Genomic DNA, 18,126 nt, shown 5'->3' with positions numbered 1-18,126 from the left:
AAAGAAAACATTTGAACCAAAGGTGCTATTGTTGCTCTTTTAGCACCATTCCCATCTAAAACAGCACCCACTATTATGTTTACATTGTTGTGGGGGAAGTTCTGCCCTTCAGACCTTTTGTGTCACGTATCTTAGCAACTCTGTGGAGTTAATCCAACAGATACTAAGTTGGGAGGTAACAAATGCCTTGGTAGTAGGGGCGCCTGAAGTCAGCATGTCGGCGCTAATTAATGTTTTCATGGAAGTCAGAAAAAGGTGAAGACAAGGACTAGAGGAAATGAAAAGGTAAAGGCAAAAAAAAAAGAGGGAGAGAGAGAAGGATGAAAAAAAAAATCAGAAGGCAGAGAAAACCAGAAGATGTTGTTAACCAGGAAATCAGGTTACTGAGGAGGCAGTGGCATTGCTGGGGGGGGGTGAGGGTTGCACCAGGTGATGCCCACAGGGGGAGGGTTGACATCACTACTGTCTAAAATTTTTAAAATCTTGGTATTTTCGAATAATACCATCATGTTATACGTCATTCGATGCATATCTTCATGCAGAATGCAACGGAACAAACCCCGTTGAAATATCTCTATTCCATCAAAAGTTAGAGCCAAAAACTAGCAGGGGGAGGGGCGATGGAGCATCAACACACCCACCGCCCAAGGCATTGCTCCATCCACTGCATGGGAGGAGATTCATCAAAGGGGCGACATGCTGGCCTCCTGTACTGGGTGATGCAAACTCCAGTGATGCCACTGTGAGGGGGCAGCTCTCTATGACTGCTTAGATCGGTGACCCATGAAGAATCTTCGCTTGCCTGACCCACTCGCGGTACGAGCCAGGACAAGTACCCTGGACTACCCAATGGTGTGGCTCTTGTCCGGGAAGGGAAAAAAGCTGCAGGCGTGCAATTTCTGCTGACCTTAAAAGGTCAAGGGAGGAAACTGCAGCATGCTGGGACAGTGCTATTTCCCCATGACCTTTAAAAGCACATGTGTGTTGTCACTAGAGCAAGACTGTGCAGTTTTCCGCAGGTACGAAGAGCAGCACAGCGAAGGGATCAAGGACATAAGAGCAGCCCTGCTTGATCAGGCCAAGCGTCCACCTGCTCCAACATTCTGATTCACACAGGGGCCTGCCAGATGTTTTGAGCAAGCCCACGAGCAGAGGTTCAAGGCAAAACCATTCCACTGATGTTCACTCCCCCTCCCCAAAGAATTCGGAGGCTATCAGAGGTGTCCCAGCAGGGCCAGGATGTGGCAGATGCATTGACAACCCTCTTGGTTTTACAGGTAGCTGGCAAAAGCTCATCCCCCAACCCACCCACCACACTTCCATTTGTTCATTTGTTCAACTTTTGAATACCTTATTTTTACTGGCATTGCATTTGTCATCCCAGTCGCTCCTTTGATGCATGAGTTGCATGCGTAATTCAGGTCCATCAAATAAGATGAAAAATCTGCATGCCTAGACCTGTAAATCTGTGGGTTTCTTTCATACCACATATGAGCAGAAAACCCCACCCAGATTACTTATATCTATTCTGATAGAAGATTTTACATTTAAAGAAGCATTGCAAAACTTGTGGTCTCCATCAGGACCAGTGCCCCTGGTGGACTGCCTGCGTCACCTGCTCCTAAATTCAGTTCTAAAATGGGGAAGGCAGTCCTCACATTTTTTTAAGACAATAGCATTTTGCTTTTCAAAAAGTGTGTTGCCTGATTAATTAGGCTGATTAAAAAGACTTTCAACTGACTGATCTAACAGTTTAGTTGACCAGAAAGGTGACCGCCCTACTTAGGAAAAAACACTAGTAGCATCTAGACATGAGTGACATCAAGATTCTTCCCAGTGTTGATCACTGGGCAAAGCAAGATACTGGGATAGATGAACCATTAGTCTGATCTGTGGAACTCTAATGTTTTTAGGAGTCCTACAAATGTCATTTTGGAATAGCTGGTTCTAGCAAAAAAACCCGTATTTTTCTGTTGATGTGCCTTTTCCTGTTCACTGCTAGCATGGATACATAGCCTGAGAAAAGACAACCACCAGCAAATTGGTTGCTAGGGGTTTCCTAATTTCTAAAGCATTGTCTTAATCATATGCCTATATCGACAATTATTTATTGTGTCAAGTTAATTATAATCAATTGAGCAACCAAAAGTTTTTTGATGAATCAACAATGGTTGTTTTTTTAAATCAGGCCACATCCATTTTGGTCTTCTCATCCATCTTCATCCATCTTGGTCCTCTCATCCATCCTCATCCATCTTGGTCTTCTCGAACTATTTTTCCATGCACTTCCTTTCACTGCAGTCAGTTCTCCATCTATCCTTCTATCTGTCCTTTCTTGCCCCTTTCTCCCTCCCAAATGTCTCTACCTGATGTTTTTTGGTTTGCTGTCTTTTCTGTTGCCTCGGAAGATGCCTGTCTAAACTCCCTCCCCTGCCTGTGCTGAGTCACATGCTCAAACATGAGATTTGGGTATTTTATCGGATGCCCACTTCCTCCAAAGGACAGTACGCTAAATGGAAGTTGGGCATACTGACAGCTCCTTGTCCCTCATTAAGCCAATTTCATCTTGGAACTTCTTATTTGTGGAAAACAAGAGGAGAGCCTCGCCGCACACTCCCCTTCCCCAATAAGATCTCAAGCAGGAGGCAGCCTCTCTGCAAACACTAGCAAACCATCAGGGTCTTAATAGCTATTTATAGCACCTGCTACTTAAAATTTATGTAAGGGTTTTCCCCCAGGGCCCCCCTGCAGTCGCACAGATTCAACATCAAACGAAATGATTATAGATGACTCTTACCCGATAACCTCTCCAGAAAGCCTGAATAATGTTACCAGCTTCTTCTTCCGTTAAAAGCAGAGAAAGTGGAATTGGTGGCCTAGGACTAAAACAGATATGTTCTTTTCAAAATCACCCATAGTTTTGGCTAAAACATTCTTCTGCTTTAAGATATATTGATGTAGATACAGACAGACAGACAGACAGACAGACAGACAGACAGACAGACAGACACGTTTATATCTGTGTGTGTATAAAGGCATCCCTTATCCGACACTATCTCCTGATCTTGTCTGATCTCGGAAGCTAAGCAGGGTCAGGCCTGGTCAGTACTTGGATGGGAGACCGCCTGGGAATACCGGGTGCTGTAGGCTTATACCATAGTCTTTCGAGACTGAAGGTTGCTAACCATATATCCGAAGCACTTGGGACCAGGAATACTTGAATAATGAGAGTTCTTGGGGATGGGGCCCAAGTCTAAACACCAAATTCATTTATGTTTCATATGTTTCATATGCATACACATAGCCTGAAGGTAATTTTATACAATAATTTTATTCATTTTGTGCATGAAACAGTTTGTGATTTTATTTCTTTAGTTTAGGCAAAAAAGTTTTAAAAAAAAGTCATGCTGGAGCATATTTTGGAATATTTCAGAATTTTGGATAAGGGGTACTCAACCTGTACTCCGTATTGTGGAATTCCGGGTAAGGGGTACTCAACAAGATAAAGATATCAATATATCTGTATCTATATAATTATTAGGGAGAAAGTCCCATTGAACATAACAGGATTTACTTCTGAGCAGACACACATAGGATTGTGTTGCACGTAGATATATGCCCATTGAATGGAGTGGGACATAAAGTGATTACTCTTATGTTCTCATTCTTATTATTTTAGACCTTTATATTCTGCCTCTCTGCCATTAAACTGATGCTCAGGGATGTGGTGGCACTGAATCCGTGGAGCTCCCACCCCTTGTCTGTTCCCCAAGTCTCACGACTGTTAGGTGACCAAAGAAAACTTTTTTTCCCCCTGGGCATTTAGTGGCTTCCAATGGCCTTAATGATTTTACTACTGCTGCTTTTAATTGGGGTACGGTCGTGCTATGGCTGTTGTATGCAGACTTTCTAAATGAGGTTCAGAGTTGCTTTCAAACTCTTCTATTGAAAACTGGGATCAAAATGTTTTCCATCAATCAATCAGTGTCAGGTTTCAAGCTTTGCAAGCTGGCTCGATAACCTTTTTGATAATGTGGAGTATAGATTTCTTGAATGAAATAAAACTTAGGATTCAAAAGACAAGCAAAAACATTCAACTCTGTTCAGTTAAGGTGTACATTTCAAACTGGGTCATAAATAGAGTGCGTAAGGAACTTGTTTACCGATAACAAAGTTTACCTTTTCTTTACAGGTACAGCTCTTGCTTAACCATTGTGTTTGCTGATGCTCTCAGCTTTATGCATTTTCTCAGGAAGACAACCTCAGGAAGAAAAAGTGCTCCTTCCCAGTCCTCAAAATTTTCCCAGCATCCACATGAAACATTTGTAAAGTTGGGAGTGCCTTGAGTGCCTTTATTCTTAACAAGGTTAGGCCAGGTCTTTGCAGATGCCTGATCTTGTCTGATCTCAGAAGCTAAGCAGGGTCAGGCCTGGTTAGTACCTGGATGGGAGACCGCCTGGGAATACCGAGTGCTGTAGGCTTATACCATAGTCTTTCCATGCCTGATCTTGTCTGATCTCAGAAGCTAAGCAGGGTCAGGCCTGGTTAGTACCTGGATGGGAGACCGCCTGGGAATACCGGGTGCTGTAGGCTTATACCCTAGTCTTTCGAGACTGAAGGTTGCCAACCATATTCTTAACAGAGCCAGCTCATCCAGGGAGGCCTATTGAGGCAATTGCCTTAGGCAAGAGACACCCACCGCTGCCCAAGCCTTTGCCTCCATCACCACTCCCCTTCCCATTCCCTGGATTGATAAGAAAAGGGAGAGAGCAGAACAGAAAGGCTGGTAGAAAGAAGAGCAGTTGGAGATATTCTAGCCCACCACTCTACTCTCCTCCACACTTCCTTTTTAGGCTCCACCTCCCTCCTCTTTTTCCAGTCCAGGGAGTGGGAGGAGTAGAGGCTGGCACATCACAGATAAGAGAGGGCAGCCTATGACAAGGCCTCATAGGCCAGAATGTCCTGGGCCGGCTCTGTTCCTAACAGATACTCAGTTTGGTTTTTTTTTCATTTTTCCAAGGAAACGTAGCAAGATCGCCTTTCGTAACCTTGCAAAACGAGATCCGGTCACCTCCACCAGCTTCATTTTTAAGTCATGAGACTCTGTCAGGAACGGGTCCAAGACTTAAGTAGAAAAGGCATACATGAATCAAGTCAAACGGGGAAGGGCTCGATATTCAGGAGGGGCAGGCACCCGAAGATATTAATCACTGTGGCAGGCCAGCTTCAAGGAGCAGAAATCATGCCAGGTTCATTTTTGTCCGCAGGAATACTAGCAGTTGGCTTTGGGTCAAATAAAAATAGCATATGAGCTGAGCAATAGTCCATCAACAGGGAACGGGGAAGAGGGAATAAGTTATTTGTGGCAGGAGACAGCTGGGACACCACAAGACAAATCAGTGCTGACAAGGGACCGTAGGCAGAGAACGTTTGCTGCGTATTTATTTCCAAATTAAAAGTTTGCCCCTAAATGCTCATCTAGACAGGATGTACACTGCATCAGCTATCTCTTAGTTCAGGAAAAGAGTTCACTGGGAAGGACTCTCCAAATTTATTGGCCATATAATTTGTGGATGAATGACGTGGTATTGTTTTGTTTTTTTAAAGTTTTGCCCAGCTGACAAGGACAAGGGTTGGCAGACGAATCAAACGTTGGAGAGAAAGTGTGCGACTTTTGAGCTGTCAGGCTTAATAAAGGTGAACATTACATTATGCAAATGGAAGGCAGCGTCTCGAAGGGAGGCAGATGACTTGCAGGGGAAGAGAACAAAAATGGGTGGCTAAAAAAATAGCTTTCCGTGAAGCTCAGGGCTAGCTGCTGGCACGGTTAAGTTCGATGGTCTCTCTATTTGAAGATACGGTCTTCTGTTACCGCAAGCCTTCCTTGAACCTTCTCTAGAAAGACTTATTATGTGCTCGGTGTCAGTGTCTTAGCACACTGCACAAATTCTGGATTTACATTTGCAGTGATCCAGGCCGAGCCCAGAGTGATGGCCATTCCTTGGGCAGTGTACAAACCCAGACACAAGAGATCAGTGGTGTCACCAGGGAGGTGTGGAGGGTACAGGCCACACTGAGTGATGTGTACTGAGGGGCAGAGGTGTGTGACACCACTGCTGGCCAAAAAATTTTTTAATCTTGGTATTTTCAAATAATACCATCATGTTATATATCAATCAATGTGTAATTTCACGGGGAACACAACTGAAGAAACAGTGTTCAAATAGCTCTATTCTATCAAAAGTTATAGCCAAAAAACCAGCAGGGGCAAGGCGATGGTGCATCACCACACCCACTGCCCACAGCATAGGGGAAGGTCCATCATGGGGGTGACGTGCTGGTCTCCTTCACCAGGTGACGCAAACCCTAGGGGCACCGCTGTGAGAGGTCCTGTGTTATTAAAAGACTTGCAAACGGGAGAATTGCTGGTTACGAAGCCTCGGAATTCAAACACGCATCGCGTGTTATTTTTAAGATGAAGTTTTCCATTGTCATTGTGTCTGTCCACATGCATGTGTGCAGAGATGTCTTTGGCCTTGATGAACCCCGGAATACCGAGCTGCACATGGAGAACGCAGGTGCTAATCTGGGCCAAACATGCTGGGCGAATTTTGACATACACCATGTCTGACAATCTAGCACTTCAGCCCCTGCAGTGATTCCTGTTCCAGTGTCTTTTGGAACAGAGCATGCTCAGTGCGTGCGGCATTGCTTCTCATACAGGATGGAAACAAGAGTGTGCGACTGGGGGGGGGGGGACTGTCTAGATTTTAGCCCAGCCTGCAAATGCAGGAAGCAATCTCTTCCTGTTATTATTTCCAGGAAGATAGAATTGGGGGGGGGGGCGGTCTGCTAAGCATTTCACTGACATATAAGATGACAAATCTTATCCCGAAGGGCTCAGGGCTTTTGTTTAAGTCATTCAGCTGAAAACAGTCAGAGGAGCAGAAAATAACATGGAACCAAAAGTGGTCGCAGAGGACAAGAGAGTCACTGCTTGTTAGTTCAGCTGGAAACAAAACTGGACAGGCCAAAGAGAAGAAGAGTGGCAAGAAGAGACCCACAGCGAGTGTCAAAAGAGAGGGAAGAGGAGCAAGATACAGGGGACTCTTTTCCTGCCATTTCTCCTTCCTTCTTCGTTGCTGTCCCTCTCTGATGCTCTTGCAGGCCCATAATCAGATTTTGGTAAGGAAGCCTAAGGGGGCAGAGCTGTGGCATCGTTAGGGTGGTGCGGGAGTGTGGGCCGCACCAAACAATCCGCACAGGGTGGGAGCATTACTGGCCAAAATTTTTAAACTCTTGGTATTTTCGAATAATACCATCATGTTATACATGGCTCCTACTACGGAGCTACAGCCCTGTCCTTTTAATTTTAAATAATAAAAAGCGGCTTTAATGTATTTCTTCTAAAAGCCCAGTCCTATTCAACTTTCCAGCACTGATGGAGCCATGTCACTAGGACATGCACTACATCCTCGGTTGAGGGGAGAGGGAGAAGTCAAGGACGCTTCCTCAAGGCAAGGGAACATTTGTTCTCTTACCTCAGGGTTGCATCGGCCACTGGAAAGTTGGATAGGATTGGGCCCTTAGTTGACAATTGGGTAGGGTACTGCCTGCATGCTTTGTAAAAGGGCTGGAGACCAACTTTGATAAATAATACATAAATAGTAATAAATTTGCTGCATTTCCATCCCACAGTGCCCCGAAGGAGCTCAAGGGAGCACTTTATAGATGTCTTCTAGGCATCTTTATCTCAGCAACAACCCAATGAGGAAAGTTAAGCAGAGACAGAGAGAGGGACTGAGTATGTGATCGGCTAGAGGTCATTCAATGGGCTTCACAGCTGAAGAGTGATTTGATCTAGTCATTCTTGCAGCACTTCAGCCATGTGACAGCTTTCTAAGTGGAAGGTCAGGAATCCAGCACATCCCTGGGAGGGTTAAACCCATGCAGCTACAACCCTGTACCGGGAAGTCCAATCCCAGACACAATGTCTTTCTATGGTGCAATTGCATCATAGGTTTCGGCTGAGACGCACAAATGTCTGATGTGCCACAAATGAGCAGGCCTGTTTCTTTCCAGAAAACACCAGTTTCCTTTGAATGGTCCTTAAAGAGAGATTTGGTAATCAGGTTCTAGGCTGACCTCTCCTCGAGTTCCAGCCAGAAGAAAAAGTCCTGAGGGGGGAATGGACCAGAGAGCTTAAAAATCACAGCTTACAGGGGAGTAAAGACAGAGCACTGAAATATTGCAAAGCCGTAGAATGACTGGCGCACTGTGGCGAAGAAAGAAGCCAGCCAGCCGTGCAAAATTAGCCCTGTTGGCCAGCTGAGAACAGCGAACGGTGATGTCAACTGAAAAAGGCAGCTGAGGCTAGCAGAACCGGGCACATTTGAATATGAAAAGGGAGGGGGCAAGCTTGCTTTGTGCACACCAATGTATCAGCTGGCCGTGGGCAGATGGCACAGGAAGCAGCACAAATGCAGCAATGTAGGCTATTTCCTGCCATCCTCCAGCAACCCTTCAGGTGAATAAGGCTCTGGAATGTTTTAGTGTTTGGCAACCCTCCTCTAATCACATCCCGGCCCAATATTTCTGCAGCACTCGGCTCCCATGATCCTCTAAGCATGGCTCTGCCACCCCTTTCCAGCTGCACTCCACAAACCGCATCCTACTGAAGACTGATGTACATATTAATATTTACCAGTCTCTCCTGTGAGTGTGATCTTTCTTGTTTGATAGCCAGAGGGGGGAATGTCTATGTATCTGGCGCACAAATTATGGTACTAAAGCTGTGTGCGTGGCGGGCTTCTGGTTCTAAACTTCAGAGGAAGAAAAGAACTGTAGGAAAGCAACCATCAGGTATAATTTTGCAACATGAGAATCTGCTCGAAAACTCCCTCCTTGGGTTCGATTCACACATGGCACCACCACCTGCAAGCCTGGCAGCCACATGGAGATTGCTGAGCAAACTGCGAGTGTGCTCCCCCCACCCCACCCCCTGCATTTAGTTGTGGCTATTTTCACCAGCCTATGCAGGAGGGGTCATGTTGGTTGAGGTGGTGCGGTAGCTCTGTGCTTCAGCCAGTCCAGGAGGGTTACATAAAGACATCAGAAGAGCCCTGCTGGATCAGGCCAGAGGCCCATCTAGTCCAGCTTCCTGGACCTCACAGTGGCCCACCAGATGCCTCAGAGAACACACATGACAACAAGACACCTGCATCCTGGTGCCCTCTCTTGCATCTGGCATTCTGGGGTAGCCCACTTCTAAAATCAGGAGGTTGCATATACACATCATGGCTTGTAACCCGCAATGGACTTTTCCTCCAGAAAGGCATTCAGGTTTCCTCAAGCTGCAATTTCTGACCGTCCGATCATAACTGTGATGTCTGGCAAAAATGGCATCCTGTTCGCCATTTTTAAAACAGAGACCCCTCGCCTTGCAGGAACAACTTTTAATCGACGTAACCACAAAAAGCTGAGCTGTCAAACTGCTGTGTGAGCAAAAAAAATTTTGTTCCTTAGCATAAAGATATTTATAATAAAAGTAGGCAATTAAGGAAAATCCCTTATTCTCCAGACACGATGAGCCGTTTGACGCACGCCACACCCACTTCTGTGCGATTAACCGCGGATAAAATGTTTTGAAACAAGGTGGTAGCCAGGTCAGCATGCGTGTCAGAGAGCCTTTGTTACACAAGAGTAATACAGGAAATGGAAAGGGGGGGGGCAATCTGCCTGCCTTTTATCCACTTGGCGCAGGGCCCAATTCTATCCAACTTTCCAGCACCAGTGCAGCTGCAATGCAGCCTTGAGGTAAGGGAACAAAAGTTTCCATACCTTGAGGAAGCCTTTGTGTTTGCCCACCACCACAAGAAGCAGCACATGCCCCACTGGCACAGCTGCCCCAGCACTGGAAAATTGGATAGGATTGGGCCTTCACTGGTTCCCAGACTGAGGGAGCCTCGGAAACCAGCCAGGGGAGGATTGTAGCCCTAACGGGGAGCCATGGCCAATGGCCCAGTGGGTCAAGGGAGCCGCCAATCAAAAGCATTTGGGAACCACTGATTTGGCTAGAAAGGAGGAGGAGAAGGGAGAAGAACGAGGGAAACTATCTGGTAATCCCAAGCCATACTCACTGGTCCTTGAGCCACTCCTTCACAAATGGGATCTCGAAGAATTCCACGAAGGGCTCCTCTTCTCTCTTTGGGTTGTGACTGATCGTTTTATCACAATTTTTTTTTTAAAAAAAAGAAAGCATATTTTGAAATGAACATCAAACATATCACTCTCTGTGGTGTATAAATGAAAAAGAATTATTGAGAATACAGAATATTTTAAACCAGAAGCAGCTTACTTGTATAACCATTCCGTTAAGAAATCAAGGGCAATAAATCTGGTTCTTTTCCTCTAGAAGACAGAAGACAATATAGATATAAGTTTCCAGGGAAAATCCATATTTATGACATTCTCATCATCATGATGTTGCAGATGAACAAAGCATTGTCCGGCATGCAGAAGAGTCCCAATTCAATACCCTATGGCAGGGGTGCTCAATAGGTGGATCGCGATCTACCGGTAGATCGCGAGGCAAAATGAGTAGATTGCGGAGCCCTGTCTCTCCAAACTGTTAATATGTCAGTTTCGTCTAATGACTAGACGAAACTGACATATTTAGCTGACACTAAGCTGACACTGAAACTGACACTTTAGCTGCTCTTCAGGCATGCAGCAACAAAACTGATGAAACTGACTAGACTCCAGCAGGGGCTCCATACATTAAAGGGGGTGTCTGTCAGATGCTTCCTTCCCCCCGGTAGATCTCCGGGCCTTGCTGGGTTTCAAAGTAGCTCTCGAGCCAAAAAAGTGTGAGCACCCCTGCCCTATGGCATCTCCAGATAGAGTTGGGAATGACCCCCTGTTTGAAACCCTAGAGACCCACTTCCTGCCAATGTGGACAATACTGAATTGACCCATGGTCTGACTCCAAACAAGAGAGTTGTTTCATTTCCTGTTATTTTAAATCATGGGCAGCCCAATCTTAATCAGTGGGGCCCACATTGTACCCAGCACTGGAAATGTCCCCTTATCTCTTCGGGATAAGGGGATGTTTGTCCCCTTGCCCTGGGGAAAGCCCAAGCCGCAGCAACAGGTCTGCTCAGACCCATGCCAGCAAAACCGCATCTCCTGGCCTTGGAGAGGGCACAGGGTCTGGCTCCTGCAATTCCCTTTGTTGCAATGGTTTTAGGTGGAATGGAGGCATCCAGGATCTGTGCTAAGGAAATTTCTCCCCCCCCCCCCCCCGCCAGTGGGTCGCTTTTTCCAAGTCAACTCATTCCCAGACTGGGGAGGGGACGACGACGTTCAGTTCCCAGGGATAAGACAAGTTTTTTTTTCTTTAAAAAAAAAAAATCAGGGAGCATTAACAAAAGTAGACTACGCAGCCTCCGCCTACAGTCTATGACTGAGTTCACTTCCATCACTTTGGATTATCAAGAGCCCACTCAATCATCTCATTCTCCTGGAAGTGTAAACTAGGTCAGATTAAAATGTATTGCGGGCAGTGAATGGATCACTACAAGGGTTTACACCTCCTCCGCTCAAAAAAAACAAAAAATCCCTATATAAAGTTGGGAATGAACAGAGATAACACTTTGGCTGCTCTCCTTACACACTCTTCATTCGTTATGTTCTTGAATTTAGGACCAGTTAAACCTTTACTTAACTACTGGAAATCTAGCATAGCTCAACAGACACAGACACACGTACACAGACAACAATCCCATAGGAAGCAGCTTGTTATATCACCTCTGAAGGAAATAAATATATTCAGTTATTCTCTCCGTGTTTATCACACGGAAGTTGAACCAAATCCTTTCCTGGGATTAGAGTTTCAAAGAACAGGCCTTCTGGATTGAAGGGATTAATGGAGCTAATGTGGAAAAGCCTCTGCTACTGTCATCAATGAGCACTACTCAAGAGCAACGCTGCTGAAGCCAGGGTGGTAGATGGTACGCAGGTTCAGGATTGCACTGATTTGATCAGGGAAGGTTGCAGCCCATTCCGTAGGCTCCTTTACTAGGAAGTCATAATGTGAACATAAGAACATCAGAAGAGTCCTGCTGGATCAGGCCAAAGGCCCATCTAATCCAGCTCCCTGCATCTCACAGTGGCCCACCAGAGGCCTCAGGGAGCACACAAGACAACAAGAGACCAGCATCCTGGTGCCCTCCCTTGTACCTGGCATTCTGAGGTAACCTACTTCTAAAACCAGGAGGTGGCACATATCCATCATGGCTTGTAACCTGTGATGGATTTTTCTTCCAGAAATCAGTTCAATCCTCTTTTAAAGGCATCTAGACCAGATGCCATGACTACCTCCTGTGGCAAGGAATTCCACAGATGAATTATCTGCTGGGTAAAAAAGTATTTTCTTTTGTCTGTTCTCCCAACGCTCAATTTGAGTGGACATCTTCCGATTCTGGTGTTGTGTGAGAGGGAAAAGAACATCCCTCTATCCACTCTATCCATCCCCTGCATAACTTTGTACATCTCAGTCATGCCCCCCCCCCCAGGTACCACTTTTCAGCGAAGTCAATAAATAAAATCTCCAAGTGGTTTGTGCAGCACAGGAATGAGAGGAAAAAAAAGATTCCTTATCCCGAAGAGGTTTACAGTCTTAAAAAGAGGCGCAAGGGAGGCTGCTGTGCTGGGATGGTTAGGGGTAGTTATTCTTCCCTTGCTAAACATAAGAGAGCCATCAAGAAATCTCCTTGCCACCCAGTTAGCAAGGTGAGCTGGGCATTGTACATTGTGGACAGTGCTGCTTGCCACATCTTAAAAAAAAGATATAGTGGAACTGGGCTAGATTCTGATTTGCAAAATATAACCAGCCAACCATGGGCTGTGATGTAGTATATTATTATTATTATTATTATTAATGATAATGACACTGCAGGGGATGCCTGGATGTGTTACGTGGGCATGTCAGTGCCTTTCAACTGTGTAGGTAGACTCACAGTCTTATTATGTAAAGTACATGTGCCAAACCCAAACCTAAAATTCAACCATCAAAAAGGGCACCATCTTTTCCCCTGCACACAGATTATATTCGCTTCAATCTGGCCCTTGCAGGACAATTTTCCGTTGGATTACGCAATCTCCAGGGAGCGAAATCTCACAAAGACTTCCCCCCCCCCTTGTAGCTATTTTAAGCCAAAGCAATAATCTAGACACTTATAAGCTTCTCAGCCCACTCCACTTTTTTCCATAAATCAAATCTAACACTTAGGGTAGAAATGGCCTGGCATTCACAGGGATGCTCTGGGCAGTCATGACTGTTGCCCGGCGTCCCAGAAGGCTGTGCAACAGGATGTCCAGGTAGATACAACTGCCCATAGCGTCCCTGTGCCCCAATCTAAATGGAAGTCATGCAGCGACACAGCAGAATGGTAAGTTCCACTCACGGGGTGGAAGGGTTACTCCAAGCCCCGAATCTAGCCCTCAGGTCGGGGTTTAGAAGGCCCTACTGTAGATCCTTAAGCAGCTGTTCCCTCTCCAGTGGAGACCAAAAGAGACCATGGTGCTAGGCTTCCCATCAATGCACCATGCTGATACTCAACCCCTGCTGATGGTGCATGCTGAACCACACGCCCCCGTCCTCTCTGTGTGCAGAGCACGGAGAGAACTGAGCATGGCGAGAGCAAGAAGGCGTGCCAATTAAATAATACTGAGCAACTCTAATACAACCACATGAAATCCACACAGGGGGAATCAGACTGACCCCACATGTTTTTCCAGACTCCAGCAGAGTTCCTTAGTCGGCAAAAAAAAGCCCTGCTGTCTTTGGCACAGCTGTATCTCACCACGCAAATCCGGACAGAAACAGGAAACCTCCACACAATACATATTGTTCAAGCAGATGTGTTTAAAGCTATTTTCACAATGAGAATCATTTCCCATTCTTTATCGCGATCGTTTTACGCCTCGAGAGACAATACTGTGTGCAAATGATGCTAATATCTTGATGAATTGCCCCCCATCAGAATTAAAAAAAAAAAATCATTAGAAGTCTTGGTTCTGTTTTCTTCCATTTGCAAACTGTACTTTCAGCCCTCACAATATTTAGCGTAAACAAAATCCTCAGCCGGCTCGTGCCCCAACTCTGATGCCAAGTGTGCGTGAGCCCCCTGGAACACCATACAGACCGAAAAGGCAAGAATTAAAACAACGTGGAGGAAAAGAAGGGACTTACAGTACTAAGAAAATATACAACGGGTTTTCTCGGGTGCAACGGAAGGGCAGGCCCTTGCAATAGCCATGATTTTCCCAAATAGCAAAACTGCCATAAAAAGATATTTAAAATAGGGGTGGGAAGGATGGAATTGAAAGCATCATGAAGGCATCTCGATTGGAGCAAAATTTTAAAACGGCTATGACTCCTCAGCTTCATTCCTCCTGATCAGCGTCTTCTGAAATTTGGTCAGATTATACCCTCACAACAGTGACGTACTTGGGAGAAGTCCAGGGGGTCACTTAAACCCCAGGTAGCATGCCTGGGGGGGGCTGCAGCACCCCACAGCCATGCCACATACCCCCACCCTGCTTCCCCACTGGAGGACTTTGGAGGGCCCACTGACTCTCGACTGGAGGTCTTCGAAGAGTCAGAAAGGCTGCCTGTGGCCTCCCTGAAGGCGTTTGGTTTCCCCTGAGAAACCAAAGTTGCAGCTTTTTGCCTGAAATGAGCATTCTGAGGGTTGGGGAGGCCGCGTGCACCCTTTGGATGCAAGCGGAGGGTCAGATTGGTCCAACCCGTGGGTTCAGAACCCGCAAATGATTGAATCTGTGGGTACCAAACCTGCATGTATATACGTAGAATCATAGAGTTGGAAGGGGCCTAATAGGTCATCGATCGATCGATAGATAGAATAACATTTTCACATATTGTTTTGCGACCAGACACAACAGTGGGTTTTTCAGGCACATTTCCAATGGAAATTCTGCCCCTTATTGCTTTAAAAGACAGTTGGAGGTTTTTTTTACTTTTTTTCTTTTAAGGGAGGTTAGCCTACCATTAATCGCTACATTTTAACAATGATAAGCCAGTCAGGAAAGAGAGAAAGAAACACAATGGAAATGAAGACTTAATAAGGTTTGCTGGTGTAAAACCTATCATTAAACCTGCAGGGATCCGTGATTTCGGCTCACTAATGAGGTGCGCGAGAAAGAACACTGCAGCTGTGTTTCGGGAAAGGCTCATTTGGCCAAGTTCCAGGCAGAGGTGGGCTTCAAAATTAAAAGCGCCAAACTCCCTTCATGCTGGGGTGCTTCTGCAGAGCTCTAAGTGGGGGGAACAGAAGCACTGCTTCACTCTAGAACAGGGGTGCTCAAACTTTCAACTTTAGGGATGCTGGACCTTTAACAAGTGTATAGAAGAGAGAATTTCAGCAGGTGCAACTTGTCATCTGTGGGATGACAAGTTGCACCTGCTGCAATTCTCTCTTCTATACACTTGTTAAAGGTCCAGCATCCCTAAAGTTGAAAGTTTGAGCACCCCTGCTCTAGAAGTACTGCTTCACTGTCCAGACCTGCAAGGTCGTAAAAACTGCCTTGTGCAAGAGACAATAAAGACACCATCCTGAACTCCTTCTCCAAAATCTAGAAGTACAACCAAGATCTCTCGGCACCTGAGGTCACTCACTGGACGCTGTCCCTCCATGCCCAGCAGCACATCAACTACAACCTACACTGCTGCTGCTCTTCCTCCCACTTATTGGATACAAAAAGAAAGAGGGGAATGGAAGAGGAGTCAGAGATGGAGACGCTCTAGCCCACCACTCTCCTCTCCTCAACACTTCCTCTTCCAATCCATTCCTCTCTTCCTTTCATTTGTTTATCAAAAATATTTATAAGCTTTTCAAATTTGGGGAGTGGGGAAAAGATGCCAAAAAATGACACAATCCGTGGGACTATTAGTGAAACAAACATGGAAATGTTATCTGTTTGTTACATGGTATAGATCACAAATTCCAGTTAGGGGAGACTTGGATCCCTTGCAGAGTGGAGTTAAAAACAGATAATGCCACCCAGTTATAAAGGAAATGACGTATTTCGTTTTACATCATGCCAAACATCGATTGTATGGCATCAGGTGCTGCTACAGAGTGGTCCTTCTTGGGATCATCCTGGAGATTGTTGCACTCTCCATCCAAAAGTGGCAGGCAGCAGGGGAGTAAGTTGGCCCATAACAACACCCCAAACCAGTGGCTCTCAAACTTTTTAGCACCGGGACCCACCTTTGAAAATGACAATCTGTCAGGTCCCGCTGGAAGTGATATCATGCACCTGGAAGTGATGTCATGGCCCAAAGTGACACAGTCAATTTAGGCTTCAAACCTAAGCCGCTTTTATTTTGCATAGCTCGGAATTCAAACATTCCAGCTCGGAAGTCAAGCAAAACACTGACTTGGATCGTTCTCCAACCACACATCCCTCCCCCCTTTCCAGTGTCCCATCTTCCCACCAATTCAGGGCAAAATACCATGCCTCTCTCCCACTTGACGCCTGCTTTGCCCAGCAGCACTGAATTCTGTATTTTCAGCTCTGTATTTTCAAGGGGGCTGAGCCACCTGAAATTGGCTCGTGACCCACTTAGTGGGTCCCAACCCACAGTTTGAGAAATGCTGCTCCGAACAGGTGGCAGGAAAAAAAAAATGAAGTGTTAATTTAGGATCGGATCAGAAGGTTATGACCATCTCTATGAGATGACTGCCCAAAAGCATACACATGATGCACTCCAATAAATATGACGCCCCATTTTATTTCTCCATTTGTCTATAAAAAACTCAAACAATGAATGGTGTGATTTGAAGATTAACTTTTAAAAATCAACAACAAGAAGTGAAATGAACACTAAAAACTGACCTCAAAACATTTCTCCTTCTTAGCTTGATGCAACAGTTCAGCCATCCCTGGCAGAAGCACTGGGAAGATGAAGTGCTCTAAGAATTCCCTTGGGGAACCTGGACCACAAAACAATTTTTGTTTTCAAATCAACAGGCTTTGTTTTAATATTGTGACAATAGTTCTGTCCACAACCAATGGTCAAACCAACGGTTTGGCCACCACAGTCATTCCTCAGGTTGCCTCATGCTCTTCTCTCTTGGAGCACTCCAATTCTTCCCGAGTTTACATCAGCCACAGTTTGCGGCCATGTCCAAATGGGGCACCTATATCTGTAGAACTGGAAATCCAGTTCCGGCTGTTTTCACCCAATAGGACACATAACGGCAAACTACAGATTGCTCAAAGAAGGAAGTGAAGGTGCAAACTGAAGCATGAGAGGAGTACATGAGCCCAAAGCACAGGCAGGAAGTCATGGTTTAGTTGTTCCACTGGGAACCAGCCTACCAGAAATGTTCAAAATAAGATTCAGAAGTTCGTTGTTTGTATCAGTTTTATTTCAGCACACATCATATTACTGGTGTAGCTAAGGCATCTGACAACTGAGGGCACATAAAAGTTTTACACCCCCCCATATGAAAAAATCTAGAAATCATTGGGGTAATGTGATGATGTCACTATCAGTTACTTCTGGATTACAATATGCTTGGAGCAGTAACAAAAACATTCATTTTTAGTTACATAAGGCAGTTGTGTTTTCCTTTTCTGGTTATTTGGCTATAACTTCTCCCTTGACAGACCCTCAAGGCCTCATACCTGAAGCAATGTACCCTCCTGCCCCCCCTTAGTTATCCCACTGCACCATATCTTCCAAAGCACTGGGCACATGATATTGGGTTAGGGCCAGGGTCAGTCCAGCCGTGAGACTGACTGAGGTAATCATCTCAAGCAGCAGACTGATGAGAGGCACTCACCTCTGTTTGCGCACTCTCTGCCACCGTTCTTCTCCTCCCACACCCAGGATTGAAACAGGAAGATGGATGAAAGAGGAAGAGAAGAGTGGTGGGCTAGATTGTCCCAACATTCTCGACCAACACTTTCCTTCACACTTCCTCTTCTGGTCCGTCCCCATTTTCCATTCCGTTCCAGACAGTTGAAGAAGCAGATGTGATGTGATGTGAAGAGCACATCACCAGGTTAGGAGGGGGAGGAAGTATTTGGCAC

The 18,126-nt window shown here is 45.6% G+C and overlaps 1 protein-coding gene across 1 annotated transcript in view; it reads right to left on the bottom strand.

Annotated features, from left to right (window-relative positions):
- The window catches only part of IQCK (IQ motif containing K), a 39,307-nt gene that overhangs the window by 14,535 nt on the left and 6,646 nt on the right, over positions 1-18,126 (bottom strand). The window contains exons 4-7 of the mRNA XM_066640359.1: positions 16,924-17,021; positions 10,358-10,410; positions 10,140-10,217; positions 2,798-2,882 (exon numbers count right to left, since the gene is read on the bottom strand). Of these exons, the coding sequence (XP_066496456.1) occupies positions 2,798-2,882; positions 10,140-10,217; positions 10,358-10,410; positions 16,924-17,021 (314 nt within the window). The remainder of the gene's footprint in view (positions 1-2,797; positions 2,883-10,139; positions 10,218-10,357; positions 10,411-16,923; positions 17,022-18,126) is intronic.

The sequence above is a fragment of the Tiliqua scincoides genome, chromosome 13, assembly GCF_035046505.1.
Source record: "Tiliqua scincoides isolate rTilSci1 chromosome 13, rTilSci1.hap2, whole genome shotgun sequence".
Classification (NCBI taxonomy): domain Eukaryota; kingdom Metazoa; phylum Chordata; class Lepidosauria; order Squamata; family Scincidae; genus Tiliqua; species Tiliqua scincoides.
The sequence above is the reverse complement of the archived record's forward strand: the minus strand, read 5'-3'. Positions and strand labels throughout refer to the sequence as shown.